At 44.0% G+C, this 20,939-nt stretch overlaps 1 protein-coding gene across 13 annotated transcripts in view; it reads right to left on the bottom strand.

The window, feature by feature from the left end:
- The window catches only part of LOC131756068 (protocadherin gamma-C4), a 173,965-nt gene that overhangs the window by 108,661 nt on the left and 44,365 nt on the right, over positions 1-20,939 (bottom strand). For 4 of the 13 annotated variants that reach the window (XM_067031823.1, XM_067031820.1, XM_067031821.1 and 1 more), the window contains exon 2: positions 18,208-18,309. The exons of 6 other annotated variants lie outside the window; for them this stretch is intronic. In XM_067031823.1, coding sequence (XP_066887924.1) covers positions 18,208-18,309 — 102 coding nt within the window. Of the gene's footprint in view, positions 1-655; positions 3,249-5,685; positions 8,258-10,797; positions 13,416-18,207; positions 18,310-20,939 lie in introns of those variants that run through there. 3 more of the 13 variants (XM_059062850.2, XM_059062844.2, XM_059062840.2) reach the window with 3 other exon arrangements.

Here is a 20,939-nt window from a genome sequence, read left to right as displayed (position 1 = left end):
GTGGTGTGTGCGTTAGGGACCAGTCTCATCTACCACCACCCTTTAAAATATGTTTGTTTTGAAATATAAGAAGTGTTAAAGCTTTGAATGGTAGTGATCCAGATGCAGGGCTCAGAAAAGAGGCTTGAAGTGAAGAAAATGTGAAGAGCCTAGTTTTAGTTTTAGGAAAGAATTCTTAGGATTCTTTGCAATTCTAAGAATCCTAAAAATTCTGAGATGTATTTTACTTTTACTAAGCTAATACAGGGGTTTAGAAGCCTCAATAATGTTTTGTAAGTTCTAATTTATATATATACATATATATGTGTGTATACACACACACATATATTCCTATATATAAAATGAACTGACCATATGTGATTGGGTAACTATTTCTTAAGTGAATAAGTGATAATTGTGGTAAAATATGGAAGGCTTTAAGAGGTCAAGAGTTCATATTTAAACAATATTGTCTAAGCCTTTGGAAAGCAGATAAAACAATTACGTTGATTAGAACTCAATTTAATGGTATCACTAACACAAACCCAAAACTTTGTGGTACAACTTAAAAATTATTTTTAAACTTTCTTCACAATACATGTTTCAAAACACAACTTAAATGTGTAAAAAATATAATTCCTCTAAGAAATAAATGTAAACAAAGAACTGAACTCACCTGAACAGAAGCAGCTTCATCCCTACATTCATGAAAATCTCTGGATGTTAACAAGGAATCATTTTTCTCACAGCTCTCTTGGCTGATGAGCGTGTCCGCATAGTTGGGCTGGGGAAAGATCATGTGACTCCCCCGCGAATCAGAGGTAAGGGAGACTTCATGGGAATAGGTCTTCAGGAAAGCCTGTACTCCCTCCATGCCCACAAAGCCTGAGGCTGGCAGGCCTGCCAACCCGACGCCCGAAGCCTGGATAAGACTCGACTTGTGCCACCGCCACAGTCTGAGAGCCAGCAGCACAATGACAAAGGCGAGGAAGATGCAGGAAACAACGGCCACCGCCACCACCAGGTATAGTGTGAGGTCTGAATCATCAGAGTTGGTGGGGGTCCTGATGCTCCCCAGGTCGGCAAGGACTTCTGGTATGCTGCTGGCCACTGCCACGGTGAGTGTGACGGTGGCAGAGAGAGGGGGCTGGCCATGGTCCTGGACCGCCACCACCAGGCTCTGCTTAAGCGCATCTCTGTCCAGCAGGGCCCGTGCTGTGCGCACCTCGCCGGTGTGCAGCCCCACCATGAAGAGTCCTGGCTCGCTGGCCTTGAGCAGGCGGTAGGACAGCCAGGCGTTCTGGCCTGAGTCTCTGTCCACAGCCACCACCTTGGTCACCAGGTAGCCTGGCTCTGCAGAGCGGGGTGCCAGCTCCACACCCGTTGAGCCATCGGTGGGAAGCATGGGGTACAGGATCTCTGGCACATTGTCGTTCTGGTCCAGGATGAACAGGCTCAGTGACACATTGCTGCTGAGTGGAGGGTCCCCACTGTCACTGGCTGTCAGCAGTAGCTGCAAGTCTTGGATCTGCTCATAGTCAAAGGAGCACAGCGCATATAGGACACCAGTGTCAGAGTTGATGGAGACATAAGACGAGAGAGGCATCGCCATGATGGTGTCTTTGGTCAGAGAGTAAGTGACCTGGGCATTGTTGCCACTGTCAGGGTCATGGGCAGTCACAGAGAAGATGGAGGCACCTCTGGGATTGTTCTCCGGGATATAGGCTGAGTAGGAGGCATGAGGGAAAATGGGTGGATTGTCGTTGATGTCTGCCACGTGCAGGGCAATATGAATTTCAGTAGATAGAGGTGGGGTTCCTAGATCTGAGGCCATCACTGTTATATTATACATAGAGATCTTTTCTCGGTCCAAATATTCCCATATCACCAATCTATAATAATTATCTATTGATTTTTCTAATTGAAAAGGTAAGTTATCTCGTGTGTAACAGACAACTTGACCATTCTTCCCAGAGTCTCGGTCATGCACATTCAAGAAGGCAATTACTGTCCCAGGAAGAGTATTTTCCAAGACTGGGCTAAACAAAGATGTAATGGTCACTTCGGGTCTATTGTCATTGACATCTTCCACTGAAATTAGCACCTTGGTCCGTCCCAGAAGTGCCCCCACATCTTCAGCCTGTATTTCCATGTCATAAAATGCACATTCTTCATAATCTAAACTCTTTGCTGTTGATATTTCGCCAGTATTTTCATTAAGCTGGAATAACGGAGATTGCTTTTCGCTAATTTTCCAGAATTTATAAGCCACTTCTCCGTTGGTTCCCTCATCCGGGTCGCTAGCGCTTACAGTAAGCAGCCGGGTGCCTGGGGGCACGTTCTCTGGGACTTTCACTCGGTAAATCGGTTGAGTAAAAACCGGGGCATTGTCGTTTGTATCCAACACTGTCACTCGGATGTGCACTGTGCTGGAGCGACGCGGTTCGCCTCCATCGGAGGCGACGAGGACCAGATGGTGAGCAGCCTCCTCCTCGCGGTCCAGGGCGCGCTCCAGCACCAGCTCTGGGCTTATAGTTCCGTCGTCTCCAGTTTGCACGTCCAGGGAGAAGTGGTGATTGGGGCTGAGCTGATAGCTCTGCAGGGAATTCAAGCCCACATCGGGGTCAACAGCCTCTGGGAGTGGATAGCGTGCTCCGGGCAAAGCAATTTCGTTAATTTTCACTTCTAGATTTTCGACCTGGAATTTAGGGTTATTATCGTTGATATCAGTGATTTCTATTTCTACTCCCCAAAGTTTCCCTTTATCCTCAACCAGGATGTTAATATTTACAAGACACCGCGCGCTCTGAGCGCAGAGCTCCTCCCTGTCTATCCTGCCCGCGGTGATTAAGCTGCCGCTTCCCGGGTTCAAAGCAAAGAGCTGCGTCCTACCTCTGGAGACGATGTGGACTCCGTGCTGCGCCAGCTCGTGTGACTCCAGCCCCAGGTCCTTGGAGATGTTCCCCACGAAGGATCCTTTGTCGCTCTCTTCAGGCACGGAGTAGTGGATCTGTCCTCTCCCGATCTCCCCCAGCGTGCCCAGGAGCGCGCACAGCAGTACCAGATCGCCGCGTCCTCGGTAATTCTTTGGAGTGGCCATTGTTCTTTCACTAAGGAATCCACTCAGAATCTTCACTGGGCATATATGTCTTCTTTACCTTGTTGCTGCTTGCAGATCATCTTATGGAAAGCTGGAGTTTCCCAAATTTAGGGGCGGAATTTTGCTGCAGTCCTGCAGTTGGTTTGTGAGATCTGCGGGTCTTTGTGAGGTGGGAGCCCAGAGTATCCGGATGGTTTTTGGTTACATTTATCTCCAAGTAGGTGAACAGCGGCGCTTAGAGTCCTAGGCAGTTACTGCACTCACTTAGATTTGTAATATTGCATGCTAGATTACTTAGGAAAAAATTACTACTTGTTTTTTATACTTTGGAATAATTTATCTCTGAATTCATATTTTAAAAGTAATTGCCAAGAAGTGTGGGATGAAGTAGGGCTAAAGTCTTACAAAGTATTATTAAATGATCAGATTTGGGGGTTACTGTCATATTAAATTACTCAAATTTCTGGAATATATTTACTCTTTTAAATATAAAATTTTATTTCTTATTATGCTCTAAGCTTTATTGTTAATATCTTCAATATCTATTATCAAATAAGAACTACAGTTACCACTGGAGATTAATTCATTTTTAGACTAAAATACACCTGTTGGAGATGACTGACCCAGAAGTTGTTTTATTTGGTTTAAAACAATTAATATTTATAGTAAGCTTCCTGTAGAGTTGTTGCCTTTTGATATTGTTTTTAAAATGGCATTTTAATTACACATTAATAATGTTTTCAAATTAATATTGTGATGTTTTACTAGGATATGTGCTTTTACTTTGAAGTTTTAACAGAGATTATTTAAATTTTATATATTTTTTATTTGAATAGAAAACACTTGAAAGATACAAATGAATATACAATGAAAAGCAAATTTCCATCCTATTCTTCTGCCAAAGAGAGATGATTACATTTTAAAGCCGACTTAGTTAACTTTTAAAGGTATATGTATAATCTAAAGGTAATTTTACCTTAACTAGCACTTTTTTTTTCTTTTTCTTAACTAGCACTTTGATCAAAAGAACCACAAAATTATCACTAAGGAGTCAAAAAGAGCCAGTGCAAGAATAAACGTCTTTTTTCTTCAGCAGGTTGTACAGTGGCCATTAACTGAAGCAGTTGCTAAGAGAAATCTAGCAAAGGCCCGATACAATGTATTATCATCTTGTGTATGTACTTGTATGCACATAAGACTGTCAGTCTTGTCTAAAATTTGAAGAATTCAACATGCTATTTTTCTCCTAGAGATAGTAGAATGACTAGAAGACCTCTAGATATATTAGTTTAGGGCTTCAAAAAAAAAGACATTTCAAAAATTACATAGGAGAAGTGTGTGAGAGAGGAATAACAGAGGCCAAAATATTGTGTTTTCTTTGATAGAGGAAGTCTATAGAATGAGCATCAATACAGATTAATCCTGAAAAACCTATGCTGCAAGTAAGGAGAACATGCTTTTATCTTCTGGTGAACATAGTGAATCTACTGATAAATAAAATGATTTTACACACACACACACACACACACACACACACTACAATGAATACAATTACAGTAGGTCCATCTACCTAAAAATACAGGTTAAAGATGTTATTCTAGGAGTTTTTGAAACAAAAGAGAAGTAAATATAGGAAACAAAATATCAGATTAGTATGGAAACCATAATAGTTAATTAAGAAAAATACCTAATTTTAGCTTATATTTTTTCTTTAAAGGTTTATTTATATGACTGCATACCTTTACATATACAGTATGTCCAAGCTGAAAAAAACTCACAATATATTAAGCTGTGGAAGAAAAATTTAGAGAAAAATCTCAGTAGTTTTACGGGAGACCCTATAACATTGCCTAATGTTTCCCTTGTAGATAAAACCACAACTTCACTGCTTTGTAAATCTGAGCCTGGTAAGACACCACTGAAAGACACATAACTGCTCCGAATTCAACCTCCCTTGAAGAATGGTATGACAGCTTTTTGACTGGCTACTACACTCTTAAGACAATGTTTGGATCGAAAAATTGTATAAAGGCATACATTGGTAATATTTTGAGTTTGGTTCCAGACCACTACAATAAAGGGAATAGCACAATAAAGCGGGTCACAGAAATTTTTTGGTTTCCCAGTGCATATAAAAGTTATGTTTTAAGTGTGCAATAGCATTATATCTAAAAAAATGTACATGCCTTAATTTAAAATACTTTATTGCTAAAAAAATGCTAACCATCATTGGAGCCTTCAGTGAGTTGAACATAATCTTTTTGCAGTAGTAATATCAAAGATCACTGATTATAGATCACCATGACAACTATAATGAAAAAGTTTGAAATATTTTAAGATTTAAAATATTGTGACACAAATTGTGATACAAAGACATGAAGTAAGCAAATGCTGTTGGACAAATGGTGTCAACAGAGTTGCTTGACCCAGGCTTGCCACAAAGCTTCAACGTGCAAAATAACAACAACAACCAAAAAACAAAGACTCAATATCTGCGAAGTGCAATAAAGCAAAACGAAATAAAACAGATATACGCCTGTATTTTCTTGTGAATATGGAGAACTGTCTAGACCATAAGAAGCAGGTTATACTTACAGGAAACTCACCTGATGGGAGGTTGACTCACTGGAATTACAAAGTGGAAATAAGGCCCCAGATGAATCACCACAAAGTATGTCTTGTCCTGAACTCAACTGCTCATTACATTTTAGAAAATTAAACTCTGTTTTTCCAGTATGGGCAACGCACAGATTGTAGGAATAAGGTAAAGTTCCTTCACTGTAGTTGGGAGGAACCACGGGTCCAGACTTGACACAGACACCAGGCTGAAAGCAGCCCCAGGCAGCGGGGCTGGAGGAGCGTCGAAGGTGTAGGGCGACCGCCAGAATCACTGCCAGGAGGAAGAGCACCGAGATCAAGGCCAAGGCCACCACCAGGTAAAACTGCAGCTCAGCCTGGGGGTCAGTGGGCTCAGGGTGGTCACTGAGGTCCGGCAGCGCCTCCTGCAGGCTGTCCGCGAAAACCAGGAGCAGCGTGGCGGTGGCCGAGAGGGGCGGCTGTCCCCCGTCGCGCACAGCAACCAGCAGGCGCTGGCGGGCCGCGTCCCTGTCGCCCAGGGCCCGCGCCGTGCGCACCTCGCCCGTGCGCAGCCCCACGCTGAAGAGTCCGGGCTCGCTGGCCTGCAGCACGTGGTAGGACAGCCAGGCGTTGTGTCCAGAGTCGGCGTCCACAGCCACCACCTTGGTGACCAGGTAGCCGGGCTGCGCGGCGCGCGGCACCGTGTCGAAGAGCGCAGAGCCGTCGGGCCCCAGCGCCGGGTACAGCACCCTGGGCGCGTTGTCGTTGCGGTCGCCCACCAGCACGCGCAGGCTCACGTTGGCGCTGAGCGCGGGCGAGCCGTGGTCGCGGGCCTGCAGCGTCAGCTCGAAGGCGCGCAGCTGCTCGTGGTCGAAGGCGCGCTGCGCGAACACCACGCCGCTCTGTGCGCTCACGGACACGTAGGACCACAGCGTGCTTGGCTCTAGGTCGCTGGCCACGATGGAATAGGAGACGTGGCCATTGGGTCCCAGGTCAGGATCCAGGGCGCGGACTTGAGTGATGGAGGTGCCAGGAGGGTTGTTCTCTGCTACGTGGACCACGTAGGAAGCCCGTTCGAAAACTGGCACGTTGTCGTTTACATCACCGATGTGCAGGGTGATGCTTGAGCTGGAGGAGAGGGGAGGCTTGCCTCTGTCAGTGGCTGTGATGGTGATGTTATACTCAGGGGTCTGCTCGCGGTCTAGAACTCCATCTGTCACTAATTTATACGTGTTTCTTGAAGTATTGAGTATTTTAAATGGAACATCGCCTTCTAATTTACAAATAACTTCTCCATTGTGTCCGGAATCCTTGTCACGGATTTTGAGCAAAGCAATGTGTGTTCCCAGCTTGGTGTCCTCCATAATAAGATCTGGTAGAGACTGGAATATCACTTCTGGGACATTGTCATTTATGTCTAGGACTTCTATCTCCACGGTACACTGGGCAATCATTCCTCCACCATCCTTTGCTTCCAAAACTATGGAATATTCTTTGACTTCCTCAAAATCTAACGCATTTAGAAGAGTAATTTCCCCAGTATTAGAATTCAGGTCAAACTGGGTAATCTGGCCTGCTTCAGTGAAAGAGAAGGTGATCTCGGCATTGACACCCTCATCTTGGTCGGTGGCCATCACTCGAAGCAGAGTGGTGCCTGGGAGCACGTTTTCTGGAAGCTCTACCCTGTATAGTTCTTGGCTGAATACTGGAGGGTTATCGTTGGCATCAGTCACTAGGACTTGTATCTGTGCAGTACTGCTTAGGGCTGGATCCCCGAAATCCAAGGCCATCAAGGTCAAGTGGTAGGACGTCTGCTCTTCCCTGTCTAAAGGTGTCTTCAGTACCAGCTCAGGGTATTTACTGCCATCTAATTTCGCTTTAATCACAAGTGAGAAATGATCATCAGGACTGAGCTGGTAATTCTGTAGTGAGTTGGTACCAATATCTGCATCATGTGCAGATCCTAAAATAAATCGTGCCCCAGGCTTTGTGGACTCACTTATTTGCAGCTCAAATGAATTTTGCGTGAATTTTGGTGTGTGGTCATTAACATCCTCGATCTCCACATTCACGTGATAAAAGTTCAATGGATTTTCAGCAACAGCCTCAAATTCTAGAGCACAAGTTGGCTTCTTCCCGCATATCTGCTCCCGGTCTAGCCTGCTGCTAACAAGTAACTCCCCGCTCTCTGAGCTCACAGTGAAGTAAGGCTTCTCCGAACTGACCCGCAGTTTCCGAGTCGGTAACTCGTGGACACTGAGTCTCAGGTCCTTGGCGAGGTTCCCCACCACCGAGCCCTCTGGCATCTCCTCGGGAATCCTGTAGCGGATCTGCTCAGAGAGCGCCAGGCAGAACAAAGACAGCAGGAACGGAAAGAGCACTGGCCGCCTCTCAGCCCAGCCCCTCTCCCCAGCTCCGCTCCCCATCCCTCTTGCTCCCCTCAGCTTGCTCACCGGCTTGGAGACGCCGGATTACAAAACAATCTCTGTGCTGCAGTTGTCCGGAGCTCCGAACAGCTTTATTCCGGCGTTGGGGGGTCAGGCAGGGTTTCTTCTTCTCCAGAGGAGGAATTGGTGGAGAGGCTGGCGAGTCTGAGATGGGAAAGTGCGCTGCGTCTGCGCGAGGAGGTCGCCAGCACCAAGCTCTCCACTTTGGCCAACAGCGGCGCCCAGAGTCCGCACTGGGAAACTGCAGCCCCCGCTGCTTAAGTTTAAACAGCTAAAATAATTATAACCGTGTGCCCAGCTGAAAAACCTTTTTTAGATGTCTGTATATTTAATAACGTTTAATTTTTACTATTAGAAACGTCATTATCCCAACTTTCCAGGTTTTTAGGTAAATCAGGTAGGTTTGATATATAAACATCTATATACTGACATAATTATTCCCCGACTTTCAAATCCGCACTAGTAATAGAATGATAACTATAACACAGACTTGGCTTAAACGATCTCAGAGCATAGGAATTGTGAATACTTATTAATTAGCAATATATTGGATAAGGTTTTATCTTTTTTTTCCTCGTCGCCTTTTCCCTTATTTTTTCTTACCTTTTTGGTACCTAATTCATTTCAATTTTTCCAGAGAGCAACAGTAATGCTGAAATTGTCTTTTAAAAGGGCACAATTTATACTTACCTCTCTTCTTCCAAAATAGTTTCAGTGATTTATTTATAGTAACATTACTTGATTTTAACTTCCAATGTCTCACTTAAAGAAATGATGCAGCCTTTTAGAAAAGAGCCTATCCCTCTCCTTCCTATTGCACGATTATTTTCTTGGGTACAAAATGCAACATGAGGGCTTCCCTGGTGGCGCAGTGGTTGAGAATCCGCCTGCCAATGCAGGGGACACGGGTTCAACCCCTGGTCTGGGAAGATCCCACATGCCGCGGAGCAGCTAAGCCCGTGCACCACAACTACTGAGCCTGTGCTCTAGCGCCCGCGACCCACAACTACAGAGCCTGAGACCCACAACTCCTGAGCCCGCGTGCTGCAACTACTGAAGCCCACGTGCCTAGAGTCCATGCTCCACAATGAGAGAAGCCACCACAATGAGAAGCCCGCTCACCGCAACGAAGAGTAGCCCTGCTCTCCCCAACTAGAGAAAGCCTGCACGCATCAACGAAGACCCAACGCAGCCAAGAATAAATAAATTAAATAAATTTATATATAAAAAAAGTAACATGAATCTCCAAAACTACCAGGGGGAGAATATATTTTGCTTTGCAACACAAACTCACTAAGCATGGTCTATGTACTGAGGCACTTGTTCCCACTTCTGTACTTATCACACCTCGTAATGACAGTTGAAGGAAATAGTCCCTAGAAAGTTTATTTGCAATAGCTCACTGAATTTAGTGATGACTTCTCCCCTTTGTTTAAAAATATTTTTAATCATCTAATAAATTTGGTTGGGGCGGGTTCTTTTTCAAAATACCTGATAGCCACATTTCTGCCTCATAGAGTATCAGTAACATTATCCTTTCCCCCAAGTGATTGTACACCTGAACACTGCAGAATTTATGAAATATACTCCCACAGGACTGCACAGACCTTTATATGCAAAATACCACCTAACACAACATTATGCTAGAAAAAATGTGCTGTTACCTAATACTCAAAAGTTCCCAGTAAACAAGATTACCTTGTCATCAACTACTTCCTGATACTAATCAACTGATGTATTGAGTTATACTAAAATATTATATAACAAGTATAGAAGTAGTTAATTGCAGACTAGATTACTTCTAACTGAATTTTTCAGCAGACCCAATAAGTAAAATTCACTACTGGTCTAGGACTTGAGTGTATGAGATGGTTGTTTCATAAAGCCAGCATCCCAATCTCCCACTTATAGAGCCCACATACACACTTTGAATGACTGCATCACTAACACAGCACATTAGAATTTGGGGTAAAAACATGCAATGACCTATTTCACAAATGTTACTTATAACACTTGAATGGCATTTTATTTGATGTCACATTTTATTGGTTTTGGACAATGACCTTTAGTGTGGTATCAGACTCCATGTCTGTCATTGATAAAGATCTCAGTGAAGCCTGACACACACACATTTCGTTCCTTAGGCATCAATCTAACCTTCTACCAGGACCTGACTTTAACAGACAATTATGGTTTAAATAGGTCAAAAGCCATGGAGGTTTTCAAGGCCACCAAGGGGAGTTACATGGAAGCAGAAGCAAGGCACAGAAAAAGTCTTCAGACTGAAAATTTTTTCAAGAGCCTTTTATAGATCTGATCTAAAGAGAGTCCTGAGAAAACGGAGGTGTACTTTCTTACGAACCTCATGCAATGAGAAAGACTTAACAATTCATTCTCATTTATAAGATACATGAATTAAGAACACCATGTGGAACATAAGTAGAAGGTATAAAAATGCGATTATCCACTTATTCACAATCTTGTCCATATGCTTTCACAATAAATATGATGCCAAAACCTATGTCAATAAGCGTTCCATGTTAAAGAATCACCTCTGAAATAAACGATTAATCTTGCTTTACCACTTGAAAGCGTTTTTTAAACCCATCTTCAAATCACTTATTTCGCAAAACAATAAAGAAATTTACACAAAATATAGTTCTTCGAAGAATATAAATGAATGACTGAACTCACCTGAATACTTTGGGCTTTATCCTTACATTCATGAAAATCTGTGGATGTTAAGAAGGGATCCTTATTCTCACAGCTCTCCTGGCTGACTAGCGTGTCCGCGTAGTTGGGCTGCGGGAAGATCACGTGACTCCCCCGCGAGTCCGCGGTGAGCGAGACCTCGTGCGAATACGTCTGCAGGAAAGCCCGCACCCCGTCCACGCCCACAAAGTGGGAGGCAGGCACGCCCTCCAACCCGCCTCCTGAAGCCTGGAGCAATCGCGACGTGTGCCAGCGCTGCAGTCTGAGCGCCAGTAGAACGACGACAAAGGCAAGAAAGACGCAGGACACTACAGCCACGGCCATCACCAGGTACAGCGTGAGGCCGGAGTCGCCAGAGTCAGCAGAGCGCTCGAGACTACCCAGGTCAGCCAGCACATCTGGGATGCTGTCAGCCACTGCCACCGTAAGTGTGACAGTGGCAGAGAGAGGGGGCTGGCCGTGGTCCTGGACCGCCACCACCAGGCTCTGCTTGAGCGCGTCTCTGTCCAGCAGGGCCCGCACTGTGCGCACCTCGCCCGTGTGCAGCCCCACCGCGAAGAGTCCCGGCTCGCTGGCCTTGAGCAGGCGGTAGGACAGCCAGGCGTTCTGGCCCGAGTCTCTGTCCACAGCCACCACCTTGGTCACCAGGTAGCCAGACTCTGCAGAACGGGGTGCCAGCTCCACACCGGTGGAACCGTCGGTGGGCAGGGCGGGGTACAGAATCTCAGGTGTGTTGTCGTTCTGGTCCAGCACAAATATGCTCAGAGACACGTTGCTGCTGAGTGGTGGGTCCCCGCTGTCACTTGCAGTCACTCTCAATTGCAGGTCATGAAACTGCTCATAGTCGAAGGAGTGCAATGCATATAGGACACCAGTATTGGAGTTGATGGAAACATAGGAGGATACAGACGGCCCCTGGAGAGTATCTTCAGATACGGAGTATGTGACACGGGCGTTCTCGTTGCTGTCAGGGTCGTGTGCAGTCACAGAGAAGATGGAGGTGCCTCTGGGGTTGTTCTCAGGCACAAAGACGGAGTAGGAGGAGTGGGGGAAGGCAGGTGGGTTGTCGTTGGTGTCTGCCACATTCATGGAGATGTGAGTTTCCGTGGACAAGGGTGGGCTTCCACCATCTGTGGCTTTCAGTGTGATGTTATATACAGAGAATTTTTCCCGGTCTAGGTTTTTTGCTGTCACCAATCTATAATAATTGTCTATTGATCTTTCTAATTTAAAAGGCAGATTTTCTGAAATAGTGCAGGTCACCTGGCCATTTTTCCCAGAATCTCGGTCTTGAAGGTAGAAGAGAGCAATTACTGTTCCAGGAGGAGTGTTTTCAGGGACTGAGCTGCTTACAGATGTTACAGTCATTTCCGGGGCATTGTCATTCACATCTAAAATTGTGATCAGTACTTTAGTCCTTGTCATGCTACCAGGACCATCCTGAGCTTGAACTTCCATTTCATAGTAGCCAGATTCTTCATAATCTAGGCCATCTATAGTTGATAATTCTCCTGTGTGGGAGTTCAACTGGAATATCTGTAGAATTTTTGGAGTTATTTTCCTAAAAGAGTATGTCACTTCCCCATTGACTCCCTCATCCAGGTCAATAGCATTTACCGTGAGTAGTCTTGTGCCCACTGGCACGTTCTCAGGGACAGTTACTTGGTACTGGGGCAAAGAGAAGACTGGTGCATGATCATTCACGTCCACCACTGTTACTTGGACGCGGGCGGTTCCGGATCGGGGTGGATCACCGCCATCAGAGGCTGTAAGGAGGAGGTGGTGAGCTGTCACTTCCTCCCGGTCCAGCACCCGCTCCAGCACTAATTCTGGATATTTAGCTCCATCCTCTCCAGTTTGCACAACCAGGGAGAAGTGGCGATTGGGGTTGAGATGGTAGCTCTGGAGAGAGTTCGTGCCCACATCCGGATCCCTAGCCTCATTTAACGGAAATCGCACCCCAGGAGCTGTATTCTCCATTATTTTCACATTCATTTCTTCCGTCAGGAATTTAGGAGCGTTGTCATTAACATCCATTATTTCCACTTCTATAGAGTAAAGATTCATTTTATCTTCCATCAGGATGTTCAAGTTCACCAGACACCGCGCGCTCTGCGCGCAGAGTTCCTCGCGGTCTATCCTGCCTGCGGTGACCAAGCTGCCGCTTCGCGGATTCAGAGCAAAGAGCTGCGTCCTACCTCTGGAGACGATGCGGACTCCGCGCTCCGGAAGCTCCTGGGGCTCCAAACCCAGATCCTTGGCGATATTACCCACAAAAGACCCTGTGTCTGTCTCCTCCGGAATGGAATACAGAATATGTCCTGCCGAAACTTCCCTCTGGGTCCCTAGGAGGATGGAGAGCAGGATGAATCCTCTGTAGTCCACGCCCCTCTCCGGAGCCGCCATTCTTGTCCTGCTGATCTTTAGACACCGGGCTATCTCCTGTTGTGTTTCTGGATGCCAGTATGTCTGCGTGGAGCCCTCTGTATTCGGAAAAGGAGCCCAGAATCCAGTGGTATAGAGGCCTGAGTTTAGTGCAGCTTGGGAGAGAATTTGTCTCAGTCTAGCGTTTCTTTGTGCTGTAAAAGCTCAGTGGTTCTGGCGGATCTTTTGAACCATTTTTCCCCTGGCTGGTGAACAGCGGCGCTCAGAGTCCTTACTAAGTTACTGCACCATATTGAAGCAAAATAATTGATTTTTCAGCAAGTTGTTTTATCCTTCAAAATTCTCCCATTTATATTTCTTCAATTCATACATCTCTGATATCATTTAAAATTAAAATTTAAGAAACTGTGAATTAATGCAACAATGTTCATGGATGGATGTTTATTAATCCCAGATTTTAAAAAAATTCTCTGCATTGCAATTTTGAAATGATTCTTAGACATTGCCTCACACGTTATTGCACATAGATAAAAATCAGTCATTGCAGATAAAACAAGTATATTTTATTTTTAAAAGGTGTGTATACATAAGAAAGATGTTATGTAGAAAATGTTTATATCAGCATATAAATTTAAGTTAATTCAATAATATTGAACATATACTATGTTCTAGACACCACCATGGAAGGCAGAGAGTCCATTTTTTCTTTAACATATAAAGAGATAATTTAATAACATTTTCCATTGAATGGAATCTTAGAGCTTGTTTAGTCCAATACCTTCACTTTAATGATTTTAAAAATGAGAGGGAATTGCTTTATCCTTGACTATATAATGGTAGAACCAATGTAGGAATACAAATATCCTCATTCCCAATCTCCTAAGAAGAAAAAAGGGAATCATTGTTGGCCTTGGCTGATGCCTTATGCTCAGAAAGTGCCATTAGAGAGGAGGTGAGAAGCCAAGCAGCTACAATCAGCTATAGAAGCAACTCATTTTGTACAGAAGGCAGAAATTTGCAGATTCTACTGGCTGTGGTTTCATAAGGAAATGAGTGTTGGCTTCACTGTTTCTTTTCATTATGCAATTTAAATAATCACCCTACCCTATAATTGAGAAAAGATGGGTCTCTAAACAGCCTTTGAGGATAGATGCAGGACTGTCCTGAGAGGATCCTTAGAGGTCCTCACTGCTCCACTGATGTTAATGAAGTAAAACTCAATTGTTGATGGATCTGAGGTTACTCTCAGCTGGCAGAAATTTAAAAAATTCCTTCCACATAGTTGCAGAAGAGAGTGACGTGTTCTGAAATGAAGACCTGGCAAGAAATAACCTTGCTTTGTAAATTATTTTAAGCCCTGGGGAGTAGCTAGTAGCACCAGAAGGGAGAACTAGAAGTGACACTGTAAAAGCTTAGCTCAGTTGGTGAGAAGTTCCTAACTAAGTAATCTATTTCTGCTCTCTGATGGCCTTACTTCAAAATACAGGAAATACTTTGAATGAAATGCCGTTTCAATCTATCAAAATAATTCATATCATATTTGCTTTCACCAAGTAGATAAAAGAACTTTTTTGTTGTTCAAAGGAACCAATATGAGTATTGTAGATTAATTACATAACCAGGAGTTTAAAACTATTAGTTTAGTAGCAATCTTGAATTTCTTGTTGATGTAAGCAAAGTATATGGTCATTAAAGATCATGAGTACTTGCAGATATTTTCAAACAAAACTTTCATGTCCATATATTATGGCTCCCAATGTCATAAATTTTTTTCTTCTTGATACTTCAAAATTCATAGCATCATCTCACATTTGTCTCTCACATTTGTCTCTTATTCTGTTTTTAAAAAGTCTCAATTAACAATACTTCTGGGTGCCTTCTTTGGAGCTAAATAAATAAGATCTAGATAAAGGACACAATCGAGTTTTTAAAGTTACTCTACAACATAAAATTAAATATTAAAAATTTCTACTCGACCACCAAGATGTGTTTAAATATAACATAAAACTACTGTATAAAATTGAAATAATGTTGTATTTTTAAAGGGAGTATGTTATTATTGATTGAGTTATTGGGAAGAATCTTGCCCTTCATTTGTTTACTTACATTAAAAAATTCTATGAAAAGTCTAGTCATCTTCCCAGACAGTGAGTTATTTACCTTCTCTCCTTTCTTTATGGGACTTTTTTCCTCCTGAATAACCATTTGTTTGGAGTTCTGTTTAGGTTTTCATTCCCAGGCAAAGATGTAGGTTTCTTCCAATGTTTCTCTCTGAGATTTTACTTCTTCCCCTTTGACGTCCATTCCAAACACTTGATCAGAATGGGTGGTTTTCACAAGTGATAAAATAGCCCAATAATTTGGTAGATTTTTTTCCTGGTGCTTCCAAATCACTATATGCTCAAAATCTCAGATTGCCTATCTTTTTAATAATGATCTATAGTATGTAAGTCAAAGAGCCTCAATCACAACTTAGCAAAGTCCATGATTGCCAGGATTTAACACTTGTTCAGTCCACAGGAATGAATGACTATTGTGAGAGTAGAATCTAACAGTTTTTCTGTCAGTGAAATATTTTATTTGTTTAAATGAAATGCTCACAGGTAATTCAGATAAGAGAATAAAGTAAACTACCTAGTATCTCAGTTACTCAGCAGACAAGGAAATAAAATAAACCAGTCTACCAACCATGAAACGGTTAATGAGTTTTGTTTTTAACAATGGAGGTACAAGATTAGTTTAAATCATCCAGAATTGGTAATATACTAAAATAACATTTACACTCTCACAGTGTATGAAACAAATCTTAATATTTGTATAAAAGACCATCTGACTCCCACAAGCAATATCCAAGATTCAAGTTCTTTAAAACCTGAATTCCATTAAATTCTGACTAAACCATTAAAGAATTATATCACAAATGTCCAAACAAATTATATTTGAAATGTGTATGACTGGAATCTCTTGGTTAGTCATATACACTTGGAATCTTGAAATAAATAATTCTACAATAATTGCTGAAAGTAAATATCGATTTAGAAAAAACATGCATTAATTATCCTTTAGCAGCTAACTTAAAGATATCAACTCAGTATTATCTCTCTTTACAAACACTGACAATTTCAGATTAAAAAGGAAGTTCTCACTCATTTTCAAGATATATTCTGAGTTATCTACATGTGCATACCAAATTTAGATGCACAAGTGGTAAATCCATTGTGTTATCAAATATTAGAATCCTAAGCTCAGGATTGGAAAATACCTTGGCTATCATGAAGTTCAACAACTCACCAAGTTATATCAATATTATATCCTGTATGCCATTAATCCCAGGACAATCAACATCCTTTGGAAAAGCGCCAATAATAGAATCTCCTACAGCCTAGGAAATCCATTTTGTTAGAACAACTTAACTGAAAACTTTTTTGTTTTCTATTCACCAAGCCATAGTTTCATTCACGCCTTTGGGCCATGATGATTTAGATTAATCATTCTTTTAAATGACAACCCTTCTTTCCTTAAATATTTGAATAGAGTTCCTACATAACAAAAGCTTTATTTTATCTGGGTTAAATATGCTAAATCATTTAAATTGTTATTTGAATACTATTAATCCTTCATTCTCCCATTCACTAGTCCTCTATTTTTAGAGCTATGTCTTGTAAGTGGACACTAATTACCACATTTAAAAATTCACTTTCATTTTTATTTTTATTTTTTTTTTTTATTTATTTTTTTTTTTGTGGTTTTTGTGGTATGCGGGCCTCTCACTGTTGTGGCCTCTCCCTTTGCGGGGCAAAGGCTCCGGATGCTCAGGCTCAGCGGCCATGGCTCACGGGCCCAGCCGCTCCGCGGCACGTGGGATCCTCCCAGACCGGGGCACGAACCCGTATCCCCCGCATCGTCAGGCGGACTCTCAACCACTGCGCCACCAGGGAAGCCCACTTTCATTTTTAAATACTATCAGACACACAGATTGAAAACAACACTGTAGTAGGCAGGCATACAGCATCAGGTGCTTATATTTATTTGTTAACAATCCAAAATTATAATAATGGTGATAGAAACAAATACTTGCTCACTATACTACTTTATACTTCGAAAAAATTTTTAATAAAATCATTTTATTTTCCCAGAGTTTGTGTGAGGTAGATAAGACAAGTCTTTTTAACATAAACTTTGAAGACTATAGATATTGCAACTGTCCTGAAAAGAATAACAGATAGTTCCAGGAATATTATTCATGTCTTCTAGCATTTTCTAATATTATTCATGTTTCCTGGTACTTCAATTATTCTTATCTTTTATAAAAATAATTTTTGATTCCTAAGTAGTAAAGAGGGAAAATATTTCATAAATTCCATCACTTTAGAAAACACTTGCTATTAGTTAACACTGGGAGAAAAAAAGATCTTGGTCTTGAACTTTTGTGTGTGTGTGTGTGTGTGTGTGTGTTACGCGGGCCTCTCACTGTTGTGGCCTCTCCCGTTGCGGAGCACAGGCTCCGGACGCGCAGGCTCAGCGGCCATGGCTCACGGGCCCAGCCGCTCCGCGGCATGTGGGATCTTCCCAGACCGGGGCACGAACCCGTGTCCCCTGCATCGGCAGGCGGACTCTCAACCACTGCGCCACCAGGGAAGCCCTTGATCTTTTAAAATAGAGGCTGTGATTCAGTTTTTTCCACAGTATAAAAATAAAGAATCTCAGATATGCCACATAATAGAAAAAAGAAAAAGAAAACAACTAAGAAGTAAGATGTAAGCAAACCAAGGCACAAAGAGCTTGCCAAGAGGAGAGGAGTAAAGGAAATTCAGGGCATACATTATTACGGTTTTTTTTTTGGTGAAATTCGAGAAAACTAAGATTTAATAGACCTCTACTGATATAAAAGAAAAACCTTCTCAAAACTATACGATTCACTGCAAAAAACTACGAAAACTAAGCACTGATCAAAGAGAATTTTAATTTTTCCTGTTCGAATAAGAACTATAAAAGCAATAACCTCACCTGAACAAGGGAGTCTTGGTCTTTACAAAAATCTTCCTGAATCAAAAGAGGCTCGCTTTTCTCACAGCTCTCCTGGCTGATGAGCGTGTCCGCGTAGTTGGGCTGCGGAAAGATCACGTGACTCCGTGAGTCCGCGGTGAGCGAGACCTCGTGGGAATAGGTCTTCAGGAAAGCCCGCACCCCGTCCACCCCCACAAAATGAGAGGCGGGTAAATCCGCTGGTACACCTCCCGAAGCTTGCAGCATGTGCGATCTCTGCCAGCGCCGCAGTCGGAGCGCCAGCAGCACAATGACAAAGGCAAGAAAGACGCAAGAGACCGCGGCCACTGCCACCACCAGGTACAATGTCAGGCCTGAAGCGTCAGAGTCGTGAGGGACCTCCAGGCTGCCCAAGTCGGCCAGGACGTCTGGGAGGCTGTCAGCCACAGCCACTGTGAGAGTGACTGTGGCAGAGAGAGGGGGCTGGCCATGATCCTGGACTGCCACCACCAGGCTCTGCTTGAGAGTGTCTCTGTCCAGCAGGGCCCGCGCTGTGCGCACCTCGCCCGTGTGCAGCCCCACCACGAAGAGCCCTGGCTCGCTGGCCTTGAGCAGGCGGTAGGACAGCCAGGCATTTTGGCCCGAGTCTCTGTCCACAGCCACCACCTTGGTCACCAGGTAGCCAGACTCTGCAGAACGGGGTGCCAGCTCCACACCGGTGGAACCGTCGGTGGGCAGGGCGGGGTACAGAATCTCAGGTGTGTTGTCGTTCTGGTCCAGCACGAATATGCTCAGAGACACATTGCTGCTGAGTGGTGGGTCCCCGCTGTCACTTGCAATCACTCTCAATTGCAGGTCACGGAACTGTTCACAGTCGAAAGAGTGCAATGCATATAGTATGCCAGTGTCGGAGTTGAGGGAGATATAGGAGGATAGAAGTACCCCCTGGATGGTGTCTTCAGCTAGGGAGTAGGTGACCTGGGCATTCTCATGGCTGTCAGGGTCGTGTGCAGTCACTGAGAAGATGGAGGCTCCTCTGGGGTTGTTCTCGGGAATGTAGACAGAGTAGGAGGTGTGGGGAAAGGCAGGCGGGTTGTCATTGACGTCTGCTACATTTAGGGAGATGAGCATTTCTGTAGACAGAGATGGCATTCCTTTGTCTGTGGCTGTCACAGTGATGTTGTACAAAGACACCTGTTCTCGATCTAGAACTGTATTTGTCACTAATCGATAATAATTGTCTACAGATTTTTCCAGTTCAAACGGCAGACTTCTTGAGATAGAACATGTTACCAGGCCATTCAGTCCAGAGTCTCGATCATATACTTGAAAAAGAACAATCACTGTGCCTGGCAGTGTACTTTCAGCAACTGACCTGCTTCCAGATGTAACTACCACTTCTGGTACATTGTCATTCACATCCAAGATAGATATTAAGACTTTGGCTCTGTCTTGTAGACCTGGCCGATCCCGGGCTTCAACATTCAGCTCATAAAAGCTGGAGTCTTCATAGTCTAGATTTGCAGAAGTTGATATTTCTCCAGTCAAAACATTCAAGCAGAAAGTCTTTGAGATCTTTTCTGTTATCCTCACGAAAGAATACGTTACTTCCGCGTGGGCTCCTTCATCCTGGTCCCTGGCATTTACCGACAACACTGGCGTACCTACTGGAAGATTTTCAGGAACACTCACACGGTACACAGACTGAGTAAACACTGGAGCGTTGTCATTTGCATCTAGGACAGTAACCAGAATTCGAGCCACACCTGAGCGGACAGGGTCACCGCCATCCATGGCAGTAAGGACCAGGCGGTGAATGGCCTCTCTCTCCCGGTCCAGGGCGCGCTCCAGCACAAGCTCCGGGTATTTGGGCCCATCGGCTTCGCTTGGCACTTCCACTGAGAAGTGACTATTCCCGCTGAGCTTGAAGCCCTGGAGAGAGGTCACTCCCACATCCGGGTCATAGACCTCCATTAGCGGAAACCGAGAGGATAAGGCTGCGTTTTCGATAATTTTCACTTCCAATTCTTCCCTTAAGAATCGGGGTGCGTTGTCGTTAATGTCCACTATTTCCACTTCCACGGGATAAAGATTCAATTTATCCTCAACCAGGATGTTAAAACTCACCAGACACGGTTCTCTCTGAGCGCAGAGCTCCTCCCGGTCTATCCTGCCCGCGGTGACCAAACTGCCGCTTCGCGGGTTCAGAGAGAAAAGCTGCGTCCTACCTCTGGGGACGATGCGGACTCCGAGGTCCGCCAGCTCCCGGGGCTCCAGCCCGAGATCCTTGGCAATGTTGCCCACGAAAGAGACTTTGTCCAGCTCCTCAGGAATGGAGTAATGGATCTGCCCGGCCCCGGGCTCCCACAGAGTTCCCAGAAGCATGAAGAGCAGGACCAACACGGTGTAGTGCCGGCGCCTTTGCAGAGCCGCCATTACTGGCTCGTTCTGGACTTCCCTGGGATTACGAGTAGGGTGAACAGGTTCACCTCAATTTTGGGCTTCTCAGAATTGGAGGTCAAGGTCCATAAACAAGCAGCGATCATATGCGAAGCGTTTTAGGACAGAATGTCTGCGCAGCTGCAAAGCTTTGGTGTAAGATGTGCTTTGAGGATATAACTTGAGTTCTCACTGCTTTCCTTAACCGGGTTGGTGAACAGCGACGCTTAGAGTCCTAACTTAATACTGCACGGTTCTGTGGAAACCATTATACACAGGATCTTATTTCTGCTAAATCTGCATAGATGACACTC

The sequence above is a fragment of the Kogia breviceps genome, chromosome 4 (assembly GCF_026419965.1).
Source record: "Kogia breviceps isolate mKogBre1 chromosome 4, mKogBre1 haplotype 1, whole genome shotgun sequence".
Taxonomy (NCBI): Eukaryota; Metazoa; Chordata; class Mammalia; order Artiodactyla; family Physeteridae; genus Kogia; species Kogia breviceps.
The sequence above is the reverse complement of the archived record's forward strand: the minus strand, read 5'-3'. Positions and strand labels throughout refer to the sequence as shown.